Raw genomic sequence first — 12,564 nt, forward strand, 5'->3', positions numbered from 1 at the left:
TTGACTTTGGCCCACTGGAACAAATTTTGGACTTCGGACCTCCAGAACTGTAAGAGAATAAATGTATATTGTTGGAAGCCACCAAGTCTGTGGTCATTTGTTATAGCAGCCACAGGAAACTAATAATCTGTGTATACACACATATAGCTACCACCCAGAACCAGATACTGAACATTTTCGTCTCCCAGGAAAATTCCTTTGTGTCCCTTTCTGGTTACTAGCCCCCCACAAGAGAACTATAACCATAGTTTCATTTTGACCAGGAGGATTTTGCATTCTGCATGGATGCAAGGGTACGAAGGTAAAGGAAATCATCTCTAATTACAGAGTTTCTTTTTTTTAAAAAAATAAAAGATTTATTTATTTATTCAAAAGTCAGAGTTACACAGAAAGAGGAGAGGCGCTCTCTCTCTCTCTCTCTCGCAAGAGAGAGGTCCTCCATCTGCTGGTTCATTCCTCAAATGCCCACAATAGCCAGATCTGTGCCAATCCGAAGCCAGGAGCCAAGAGCTTCTTCAGGGTCTCCCATGCGGGTGTAGGGGCCCAAGGCCTTGGACCATCTTCAACTGCTCTCCCAGGCCACAGCAGAGAGCTGGATTGGAAGTGGAGCAGCTGGGACTTGAACCGGCGCCCACATGGGACACCAGCACTGCATGCGGCGGTTTTTACCCACTATGCCACAGCGCTAGCCCCTAATTACAAAGTTTCTAGCCCCTATGGTGCTCCTCTCCACCAGGCCTGTCATTTTATTTTTTAAAATTTTTTGACAGGCAGAGTGGACAGTGAGAGAGAGAGAGAGACAGAGAGAAAGGTCTTCCTTTACCGTTGGTTCACCCCTCAATGGCCGCTGCGGCCGGCGCACTGCGCTGATCCAAAGGCAGGAGCCAGGTGCTTCTCCTGGTCTCCCATGCAGGTGCAGGGCCCAAGGACTTGGGCCATCCTCCACTGCACTCCCGGGCCACATCAGAGAACTGGCCTGGAAGAGGGGCAACCGGGACAGAATCCGGCGCCCTGAGCGGGACTAGAACCCGGTGTGCTGGCCCAGGCCTGTCATTTTCTTCCCATTGCCAGTGACTGGGTTAGTCATAGGCATGATGAAACTCAGGCTGCCGAGATGTGAGGAGAGCTTTGCTAAGGAGAGTCTGGGAAAGGTCTCTTGGATGCTCAAAATAAGAACACAAGAAGAGACACCTTCCTCTGCTCCACTACATGGTGACATGCTTGGATGCCATGCCTGAACTGTCACAGCCACCTTGTCACCATGTGAGTTGCTACACAACAAGCTGAAGGTCGCACATTAGAGAGATGGAAGGAACCAGGAGCGTTTGTGACATGGCTGAACTGCTCCATTAGCCAGCGCCAAAGCTGCCCACTCCTGGGACGCGTCTCCCATTTTTAAAAGTCAAGCTGAGTTGGGATTTTGTATTATTGCAACTGGAAGCTTACCAACAGATTCCAGTGAGGTGTGGACAAGAGCTCTAGCTCAGTGATGGGAGTTGGGGTGCGGGATGGGGAATAGGAAAGAGCTAGAGGCATCAAATGGTAGAAACAGACTTCCGGTACTGTGGTGTAGTGGGTAAAGCCGCTGCCTGCAGTGCCGGCTGCCCATATGGGCGCCGGTTTGAGTCCCGGCTACTCCACTTCCAATCCAGCTCCCTGCTGTGGTCTAGGAAAGCAGTAGAAGATGGTCCAAGTCCTTGGGCCCCTGCGCCCACGTGGGAGACCCAGAAGAAGCTCCTGGCTCCTGGCTTCAGATAGGCGTAGCTCCGGCCATTGCAGCCAATTGGAGAGTGAACCAGCTGATGGAAGACTCTCTCTCTCTCTCTTTCTGCCTCTCCTTCTCTTTCTGTGTAACTTTGACTTTCAATTTAAATAAATAAATAAATAAATCTTTAACCAAAAGAAAGAAAGAGAGAGAGAGAGAGAGAGAGAGAGAGAGAGAAAGAAAGAAAGAAAGAAAGAAAGAAAGAAAGAAAGAAAGAAAGAAAGAAAGAAAGAAAGAAAGAAACTGCCTACGCTGTTCTCGGTGCTGGACAAAGCAGTCCCTGTCTCTGCTGTAAGGTTGATAGCCTTGCTGCAAGATAAAGAACAGACATTTGAAGAGACAAGAAGGGCACACTACAGAAAAGCCACGTGGACCAAGCTGACAATTCTACCGAGCCAGTTACGTCCCCATCTTTCTGTTATTGAGTTTAGCTCATCCAGGGGTTCAGAATACTGCTCCTTCCCATTAAGGCAGAGTGGCTGTCTGACCCCACTTACTCTGAGCAGAGGACCCCATTTTTTCACGGCATAAAGAAAAAGGTAAGCCACGAGGTGAACCTCCAGCACCCTCCAAATACACCTATATTTAATTCCTAACAGCCATGCAGACACCGTGCTGGGTCCTTCACGTTCACCGTGACATTTTCTCCTTGCAGCAAGCGCAGTGCTAGTATCCTCGTCCCACATAGGAGGACACAGAGGTTCAGGAGAGACTTAGCCATAGTCACGTAGCTGATAGGTGATGGAGCCGGAGTCCCACCCGGTGTCGATCTGACTCCAAAGCCTGCATTTTCCTCATTTCATCAATTACCTTCTTCCCATCTCTTTCTTTCCTCCCTTCCCCCTCCCCCTCTCTCCCCCACCTCCCCTTGCTCCTTTCCTTCGTTCTGAACTCAGAGACAGAGATTAGAAAGCAAGCATGCCTTCTCCCTTTCCCTCTTTTCAGGCTCCATGGAGACAGCAAACATTGCAGAGAAACTGTCATCAAGACATTTATGAATATCAGATATGAGGAGCCAGGAGGGAGAGGAGTGGGAAGCATTGGGGGAGTAGGAGAATGGGAGGGTGTCAGCCATAATAGTGTGCACACGTCCTATTTATCTCTGTCATGGGAAAGATGGCAAATCTGCTTACTAAATCCCAGATGTCAGTGAGATATCCAAGTGAATGTGTCCTACAGCAAACAACATAGATGTACAGGACTTAGATTATAGATATGGAAATCATTAAACGCAATGAACTATAACCACACCATTCATTCATTAAAATACAGCTATTGAACATCTACTATGTGCAAGGTACCTGTTTTCTTCTTTTTTTATTTTTTTAAATTTTCTGCCAGGCAGAGTTAGACAGTGAGAGAGAGAGAGAGAGAGAGACAGAGAGACAGAGGGAAAGGTCTTCCTTCTGTTGGTTCACTCCCCTAATGGCCGCTACGGCCGGCGTTGCACCGATCCGAAGTCAGGAGCCGGGTACTTCCTCACAGTCTCCCATGTGGGTGCAGGGACCCAAGCACTTGGGCCATCCTCCTCTGCCCTCCCGGGCCACAGCAGAGAGCTGGACTGGAATAGGAGCAACCGGGACAGAATCTGGCACCCCAACCGGGACTAGAACCCGGAGTGCCGGCACCGCAGGCAGAGGATTAGCCAAGTGAGCCACAGCGTCGGCCCCTTCATTTTTTTTTAAATAATGAATTTATTTGAAAGAGAGAGGGGGAGACAGAGAGAAGGAGATCTTCTATCTGCTGGTGACTATAATGTGGGAGACCCAGATGGCCAAATGGCCAGGGCTTGGCCAAGTCAAATCAGAAGCTTCATCTGCGTCTCCCATGTGGGTGGCAGGGGCCCAAACGCTTGGGCCATCTTCTGATGATTTTCAAAGGCCGCTAGCAGGGAACTGAATCAGAAGTGGGACAGCTGGGACTTGAACCAGTGCCCAAATGGGTTGCTGGTGTGGCAGGTGGCAGCTTTATCCACTGCACCGTGATGTCAGCCCCAAGGTACCTGTTTTCTTGACTGAACCAGAAGTCATTTTGGGGGCAGTGGGACATATAAGTTGAAAAAACAGTTATCTAGAATGTATGCTGTTACAACGTTCCCTGGAAGGCTGTAGGTAAAGCAAGTCATGGGCTGGCGCTGTGGCGCAGCGGGTTGAAGTCCCAGACTGCAGTGCCAGCATCCCATGGGGATGCCGTTTTGAGCCTCAGCTGCTCCACTTCTGATCCAGCTCTCTGCTATGGACTGGGAAAGCAGTAGAAGATGGCCCAAGTCCTTGGGCCCCTGCGCCCATGTGGGAGACTTGGAAGAGGCTCCTGGCTTTGGATCAGCTCAGCTCTGGCCGTTGCGGTCATTTGGGGAGTGAACCAGTGGAATGGAAGACCTCCCTCTCTCTCTGGTTCTACCTCTCTCTGTAACTCTGTCTTTCAAATAATAAAATAATTCTTAAAAAAAAAAAAAAGGAAAAGCAAGTCAAACCAAGTGTGTAGTGTCAAGGAGCTTTGGGTCCAGCATAGGAGTGTGGAGGATCCGGAGAAGATGGACAAAAACATAGATGAATTTGATTCTAATCAGTCTGTAGTATGTGCCATAACCTTTGTGGAAACTGAATGTGATAACAGAATGAAGGGGGAGAGATATATCTCCATGAAAAAGCTTTGGATGCTGGAATTCCTTGGTTATTAGAATTGCTGATAGCCTCTAAGTGGCAGCTGAAATCCTGCAAATGGATGTTCTTATGCCGGAAGGGAAGATAGAGAAGGGGGAGAGAAGGTGCTCCTTGGGGAAAGGAAGACAAGAAGAAGTCAGAGATGAGTCAGAAGGAACAGCCAGGGGCCAGTGTTGTGGTGCAGTGGGTTCAGCCGCCACCTGTGAGGCTGGAATCCCACACGATCGCAGGTTCGAGTCCCAGCTGCTCCGCTTCTGAGCCACCTTCCTGCTAATGAGCCTGAGAAAGTAAAAGAAGCTGGCCCAAGTCCTTAGGCCCCTGCTGCCCACGTGGGAGACCCAGATGGAGTTTCAGGCTCCTGGCTTCTGCCTGGCCCAGCCATGGCTGTTGCGGGCATTTGGGGAGTGAACCAGCAGATGGAAGGTCTCTCCCTTTCTCCCTCTATCTGTATCTCCCTCTTTCTATTACTCTGCCTTTCAAATAAAAAAAAATAAATCTTTAAAAGAAAAAAAAAAGGATCATTCAGAGGAACAGGTGAACTAGACTAAAAAAGTTACAGAAACCAGGATGAAGAAGAGTTTCACAGTCTAATCTGTGAGTCTAATCTGCAGCCCAGCAGGCCTCTGGGCTCAGGTGAAGACAATAGAAGCTAAGGACTTCCGGTGGGGGAATGCAGGGAGCGGTCTTTTCCTGAAGCAGCCACTAGGTGGCAGCAGTAGCAGCTGTAGCTGGCTCCTGCTCCGAGCAAAGAGCCGGCAGAGCTAAACCAGATTGCGGCAGAAGGAAGTGGCTGGGGCCAGGGCTTCTCCAGTGTAGCGCTTCTTCTTGGAAGTGCACTAAGCCTCAAGTCACTCTTGTCGTCCTTGGAAGAGACCAGGTTCATCCCTGGCAAAAAAAAAAAAATAGTAACAAAAAAATACCTTACGGATTTGCAGCATCTTGTGGTTTACAAAGTGTTTCCACACCTATTAACCAATTCAGTATTCAGAAAATCCTAAAAGGTTGGTGAGGAAACTAAGTTACAAAGAGGTCTCTGGAGTCATACAACTAACACGTGAAAGAACGAGGACTTGAATTCATGCCTGTCTGCCTACAAAAACCTGGGCCTTTTATGCAGTGTCACAGCAGTCAGCTGCCTAGGCTTCAGCTTTGTGACTGCTTCCTCCACCCCTACCTTTGATCCCAACCCCTACCCTGCCACAGGGCAAGGAACTCCTGGTTTCTCCAACCCACGTTTTTCAGTCTTCCAAGAGATCGAGACTCTAAATTCTAGAGGCTTCCTTGCAGGCCTGCCTCCTCCTCCTCTCACTCCCAGGATCCAGCTGAGCAGCATTCTCAGGACCTGAGGATCAAGTTCAGGGTCCTCCTCAGTGCTTCCCTGCTGCACTGCGAGTGCGTTCCACTGCTGTCTGCCCACCCCTCCCCAAAGGCATGGCCCACCTCATCCTCCGAGTCCTCCAGACCCAGATTGGTCTCACATGCCCATACTTAGGGAGCCCCAAACCCACAGCTGCCAACAATTGGGTGTTCCTGGCACTGGGCTCTCAAACACCTAGGCTTGCTTTCCATGCCATCTCCACTGTATTCAAACTAGGGTCTCTGGGAGTGAGGAGTGAGATGGGGAAGCGGTGCTGTATGGGAATGGGGCAAAGTCTGTGAGGGAAGCTTACTGCCTTGAGTCCTTAGGGAAGTGTGAGTTGCCTCCCGGCCACCACCTCTTACACGTGCAAGGCATCTCAAAATTCACAGGCTGGAAACTGAGTTCTGGCGCTTCCCCCAAACCTCCCCCTCCTCCCACAGCCTTACCCATCTCTGTCAACAGAAACTCCATTCTTGCACATGCTCAGGCCAGAACTCTCGGAGTCATTCTTGATTCCTCTCATTCTATCACATCTCATGTCAGTATATCTTGTTTCCTGTACTTCCTTTTAGTTTTTTTTTTAATTTTCTTAAAGGTTTACTTATTTATTTGAAAGGCACAGTTAGAGAGAGAGAGAGAGAGAGAGAGAGAGAGAGAGAGAATCTTCCATCCACTGGTTCACTCCTCAAATGGCACTGGTGGCTGGAGCTGGGCTGGGCTGAAGCCAAGAGCCTGAGACTCCATCTGGATCTCCCATATCCTCTGATGCCTTCCCAGGTGCATTATAAGGGAGCTGGATGGGAAACGGAGCAGCAGGGCCTCGAACTGGTGCCTGTATGGAATGCCGGCACTGCAGGCAGCAGCTTTACCTGCTACGCTATAGCACTGGCCCCACCTCTACCTTCAAAGTCTGTCTGGAGTCTGACTGCTTCTCTCAACCTCCACCACCCTGGTCCAAGCTACTGTCATCTCTATTGGCAAAGCCTCTTTAAAAAAATTTACTTATAAAAAAATTTACTTATTTGAAAGGCGGAGTTACAGACAGAGGGAGAGAGAGACAGAGAGATCTTCTGTCCACTGGTTAACTCCCCAAATGGCTGCAATGGCCAGGTCTGGGCCAGGACAAATCCAGGAACCTGGAACTCCATCCAAGTCTCCCACATGGATGCAAGGACCCAAGCACTTGGGCCATCTTTGGCTGCTTCCCCAGGCACATTAGCATGGAGCAGATAAGAAGTAGAGCAGTCAGGACTTGAACCAGCACTCATACGGGATACTGCATTGCAAGCAGTGACTTAACCCACTGTGCCACAACGCTGGCCCCTGGCAAAGCCTCTTGACTGGTCTTACTCCTATGCCCCAAGCCCTGTAGTCTATTCTTTTTTTTTTTTTTTTTTTGACAGGCAGAGTGGACAGTGAGAGAGAGAGACAGAGAGAAAGGTTTTCCTTTTTGCCGTTGGTTCACCCTCCAATGGCCGCTGCGGCCGGCGCACTGCGCTGATCCAAAGCCAGGAGCCAGGTGCTTCTCCTGGTCTCCCATGCGGGTGCAGGGCCCAAGCACTTGGGCCATCCTCCACTGCACTCCCTGGCCACAGCAGAGAGCTGGTCTGGAAGAGGGGCAACCAGGACAGAATCCGGCGCCCTGACCAGGACTAGAACCCGGTGTGCCGGCGCCACAGGCAGAGGATTAGCCTATTGAGCCATGGCGCCGGCCCCTGTAGTCTATTCTTATCACAGAACTAGCCAATGCAACTTCTTTAGTCTTAATTTTTAAAAAATGTTTATTTTGTGAGAGGGGTGGGGAGAGAGAGAGAGAGAGAGAGCGAGAGCGAGCAAGCCACCTGCAATGCCGGCATCCAATATCTGTGCTGATTCAAGTCCTGGGCTGCTCCACTTCCGATCTTACTCCCTGCTAATCTGCCTGGGAAAGCAGCCAACTGGAAGAGCAGATGGAAGACCTCTCTCTCTCTCTCTCTCTCTCTGTCTTTCCATCTCTCTGTGTAACTCTGACTTTCAAATAAATAAATAAATCTTAAAAAAGCAAACAAAATTCACATTTTTTTATTTTTAAATTTGTAAAGATTATTTGAAAGGGAGGGAGAGAGAGAGAGCAAGTGAGAGAAAGAGCTTCCATCTGCTGATTCACTCCTCAAATGGCTGCAACGGCCAGGACTTAGCCAGGCCAAAGCCAGGAGCCAGGAACTTCCTCCAGGTCTCCCATGTGGGTGCAGGGGCCCAAGGAGTTGGGCCATCTTCCACTGCTTTCCCAGGTGCATTAGCAGGAAGCTGGATTGGAAGTGGAGCAGCTGGGACTCCAGCCGGCACCCATATCATATGGGATGCCGGCGCTGCAAATGGTGGCTTAACCCACTGTGCCACAGTACCGGCCCCTGGTTCACTCTTCAAATCTGCACAATGGCCAGGGGCTGGACCACGTCAAAGCCAGGGGCTGGAAACTAAATCCAGGTCTCTCACTCCCACATGGGTGGCAGGGACCCAGCCACTTGAGCTAGCCTTGCTTACCAGGGTGTGCTCACTCTAGTATTGAAAACAGTAACCTTTTCTTGCCCTTTTTTTCCCTCTCTATTCCTCTTCCTTCTTTTATTTTTCTTCATGACAGTTATGATAATCCATACTCTTATTTTACTTATTAAATTTTTTAAAGATTTATTTATTTATTTATTTGAAAGTTAGAGTTAGAGAGAAGCAGAGAGAGAGAGAGAGAGAGAGAGGTCTTCCATCCACTGGTTCACTCCCCAATTGGCCACAATGGCCAGAGCTGTGCCGATCCGAAGCCAGGAGCCAGGAGCTTCTTCCGGGTCTCCCACGTGGGTGCAGGGGCCCAAGCACTTGGGTCATCTTCTACTGCTTTTCCAGGCCATAGCAGAGAGCTGAATCGGAAGTGGAACAGCTGGGACTAGAACTGGCGCCCATATGGGATGCCGGCACTGCAGGCAGCGGCTTTACCCACTACACCACAGCGCTGTCCCCTTACTTATTAATTTTAAGGTGGGAGTTTTTCTCTGCAGTGTCTAGTACTGGACCAGGCAGACAATAGGCTTTCACTAAATACTTGTGATTCTTTTCTGGATCATGGCACAGGAAGTAACTCATGAATGCTAGAGCCTGGCCCAAAGGCAGGTCTGCCGGCGTTCCAAACTTGATTCTATTCCTCATTAGCAAAATACGTAAAGGTCTCCGTGCCCTAGTTTTCTTATCGGCAAAATATAGGGCACGTGGGGTTGTTGGTAAGTTAGGTGCCTGCCCGATGATTAGTGCTACAGAAGCATTTGTTACCATCATACACATATATAAAATTGGGATCACTAGTTTGGAGTTTCGAAATCTTCCAATATATCATCTTGTAGTTGCCCAAGTTCAAATTCAACTCTCGTGCTTCTGCTCACTAGCATGGACTTGCATGGCCTTTCTGTTGTTTGGTTATCTCCAGCGACCTGGCTCTCCATCTGTAAACTTGGATGTTTCCTTGTGTACTCTCTCCTACAGTCAGTTTGAAGCTGCTATAGAGTAATCTCTCGCGGGGCCCCAGTTGCCCAATCTGTACACACAGCGGGTTGGGCTAGCTAATCTCCATGGGCCTCTCTGGCTCTGACCATCTTCCAGGATGGGAGGAGGAACAGTCCCCACCCCTGGTCCCACCCCCTGGGTTATGCCCTCCGGCTGCCAAGGTAAAAGGTGACAGAGTCAGCTGGGCTCAGCGTCAAGGGGACCAGGTAGGAGACGTGCCAAGGTTCTTGGGCAACAGTGGTGATGGGGCTCCTGGGCTGCAGGCAGGTGGGGGGTGGGATGTCGTATGGAGACACGGGGACTAGGGTGAGAGGTGAAGGGGGGCGGCCTCAGGGGAGAAATGCGAGACATAGCTGTGATGGCGGGTTAGGAGACACTGTAGGTCTGGCCATCTTCCCACTTTGGCTGGCACTGCTGGGCCTCCACGCTCTGCAGCTAAGCCAGACTCTGAAGATCAGAGTCAGCTGTAGCGCAAGGACAGCTCAGGTCCATTGACTGCTGTCCTGAGCCCTGACACTGCCTATGGCTCCGCACTCCCCAGGCTGGAGCAGGGGAGCTCTGGGAGGGGCCAGAGCGGCCTCAGTTGTGCGGGGACGCACCCCTCTCAATTCTCCCTAGTGCTTCAACCATAGCTCTCCCTCCTCTGTACTTTTTTCTCCAGGTCAGGGCCACGGGGCCAACAAGATCCAGCCACCCTCACTTCTGCCCATTCTCCATCTCTAGGTGGGAGGGGGCATGGCCAGCGTAGAATCCTCGCTGTTGCGATCCCTGAGCCCCAGCCCAGCTCCCGGCGATGGAGAGGTGGAGCTAGACTGCTGGTTTGACGAGGAGTTCAAGTTCATCCTGCTGCCTGTGAGCTATGCGGTCGTCTTTGTGCTGGGCCTGGGCCTCAATGCCCCGACCCTCTGGCTCTTCCTCTTCCGCCTCCGACCCTGGGATGCAACGGCAACGTACATGTTCCATTTGGCTTTGTCCGACACCTTGTATGTGCTGTCACTGCCCACCCTCATCTACTATTATGCAGCCCGCAACCACTGGCCCTTCGGCACTGGGTTCTGCAAGTTTGTGCGCTTTCTCTTCTACTGGAACCTCTACTGTAGTGTCCTTTTTCTCACCTGCATCAGCGTGCACCGCTACCTGGGCATCTGCCACCCACTGCGGGCACTACGCTGGGGCCGCCCGCGCCTGGCAGCCCTTCTCTGCCTGGCAGTTTGGTTGGTCGTAGCCGGCTGCCTCGTGCCCAACCTCTTCTTTGTCACGACCAGCGCCAGGGGTGCCACCATCCTGTGCCATGACACCACCCGGCCCGAGGAGTTTGACCACTATGTGCACTTCAGCTCGGCCGTCATGGGGCTGCTCTTCGGCTTGCCCTGCCTGGTCACTCTCATTTGCTATGGGCTCATGGCCCGGCGCCTGTTCCGGCCCCTGCCCGGGGCTGCCCATTCGTCATCTCGTCTTCGTTCTCTCCGCACCATCGCTGTGGTGCTGACCGTCTTCGCTGTGTGCTTCGTGCCTTTCCACATCACCCGCACCATTTATTACCTGGCAAGGCTGGTGGAAGCTGACTGCCGGGTGCTGAACATCGTTAACGTGGTCTACAAAGTGACTCGGCCCCTGGCCAGTGCCAACAGCTGCCTGGACCCCGTGCTCTACCTGCTTACTGGGGACAAGTACCGCCGTCAGTTCCGGCAGCTCTGTAGCATTGGCGGGCCCCAGCCCCCCACGACTGCCTCCTCTCTGGCACTGGTGTCCCTACCGGAGGATAACAGCTGCAGGTGGCCAGCCACTCCCCAGGGTGGCAGCTGTCTGTGCCCTCTGGCACAGACAGGTTGTAACTCCGCAACTCTGGATGCTGGGAAGTGAGCGGAAAGGGCGGAGGTGAGAGATCCTAATAGTGACACCCAGATAAGGCCCTTCTGCCTTTCTCTCTCTCTCTCTCTCTCTCTCTCTCTCTCTCTCTCTCTCTCCCTCTCTCTGTGTGTGTGTTGGGGAGGGGAGAAGCCCTCCTCCTGAGGGCTGGTTGGGGGGGGGGGGCTGGCAGGTGAGCTCCTGTGTGGCCGCATCTCTCATAAACCCCTTTGGGTTCCTTGTGAGCTGAAGGCACTAGTGCCTACTCCTCTGCCTCTGCTTTTTTTCTCTTTGACTCTGTCCCTTCCTGGAGCCATGGGACCTGCTTCTTGATCCTGCAAGCTTCCTGGAAAGCATCCCTAGGTCTTCGTCCCCAGTCCCATCTCCTTCCCACATGGCATGCGTCTCTCCAGCTCCATCAGAGACAGCATCAGGATGGAGAAGGCGGACTCATTTTGGGATTAGCCTGGCTTATTCCGATGCTGATAGGCAGGGTCATGTGTGAAGACCCTGGCATACCCAGATGCTGGGGCTGTGCCATATGTAGCACCCATGCCCACTTCCTGGTTTCCCCCTCAAAAATGGGACAGTTTTGCCTGTACAGAGGCATCTCATGCAGCTGGTCGCCTGGCCCTGTGGAACTGGTATGCCACCATGGGGTAAGAGTCCTAGCATGGGTGCGTCCTGGGACAGGGACAGCCTCCACAACACAAGGGACTGAGCATCCTCTAAAGCCGCTGCAGAGACCACACCGGGCAGCCCCGCTGTGCTGGCTGCAAGCCAGAGTGGATGGCGGGGGCTGAGGAGGAGGAGCTTGCTCTCTGTGGCTGTGAGTTCTGGCACCCAGGGGCGGAGCAGGTTTGTGCAGAGGGTGGGGTGGGGACAGGAATTGATGCCCAGGGCTGGCTCTTCACTGGTCTCTCCTCTTTCTCTAGCTCCTGCCCCGGGTAGATGCTATATGTCTCACCAGCTCTTTCAGTTCAGGCTTTTAGGACTTGGAAGCCAGGGGTGGGGGCACTGGGACTAGGATGGGTCCCCTCCAAGTTTCCCACCCACTCCACTCCTGCCCTCTCTCTCCAGCTGAAAGGGGTGGGTGGGTGTTCTGGAATTTGGGCAGCTAACACCTAAGTCTTGGGAGTGAGAATTTCCGGACAGGCATTCTTGAGCAGGGGGCTTCCTCTGCAATCGCTCTCTCCCCTGTTGGCCTCCTGAGGCAGACCCCAAGTTGTCTTTCTTTCATCCGACCCTTGCTGACCTGTCCCTCATTTCCTATTGTCTGGTGACAGCCAATTTTTCTTGACTTCTAAGGAGTCTTTCTTGGAGAGTAGGGTTGGGGCTGGACTGCACAAACGAAATGGCTTCAGTGCCCTCCTGTCCCCCTTTTCATTCTGTGCTGGCTC

At 51.9% G+C, this 12,564-nt stretch overlaps 1 protein-coding gene across 1 annotated transcript; it reads left to right on the forward strand.

Moving 5' to 3' along the window:
• Positions 1-10,051: 10,051 nt before the first annotated feature.
• P2RY4 (pyrimidinergic receptor P2Y4) lies at positions 10,052-11,179 on the forward strand. The gene has a single exon (XM_062183086.1). The coding sequence runs from the start codon at positions 10,052-10,054 to the stop codon at positions 11,177-11,179; it is 1,128 nt and encodes a 375-aa protein (XP_062039070.1).
• Positions 11,180-12,564: the final 1,385 nt, after the last annotated feature.

The sequence above is a fragment of the Lepus europaeus genome, chromosome X (assembly GCF_033115175.1).
Source record: "Lepus europaeus isolate LE1 chromosome X, mLepTim1.pri, whole genome shotgun sequence".
Taxonomy (NCBI): Eukaryota; Metazoa; Chordata; class Mammalia; order Lagomorpha; family Leporidae; genus Lepus; species Lepus europaeus.

Bases quoted from the DNA above. Each gene is read 5' to 3' on its own strand.
- P2RY4 (XM_062183086.1), top strand. From the start codon at position 10,052: ATGGCCAGCGTAGAATCCTCGCTGTTGCGATCCCTGAGCCCCAGCCCA.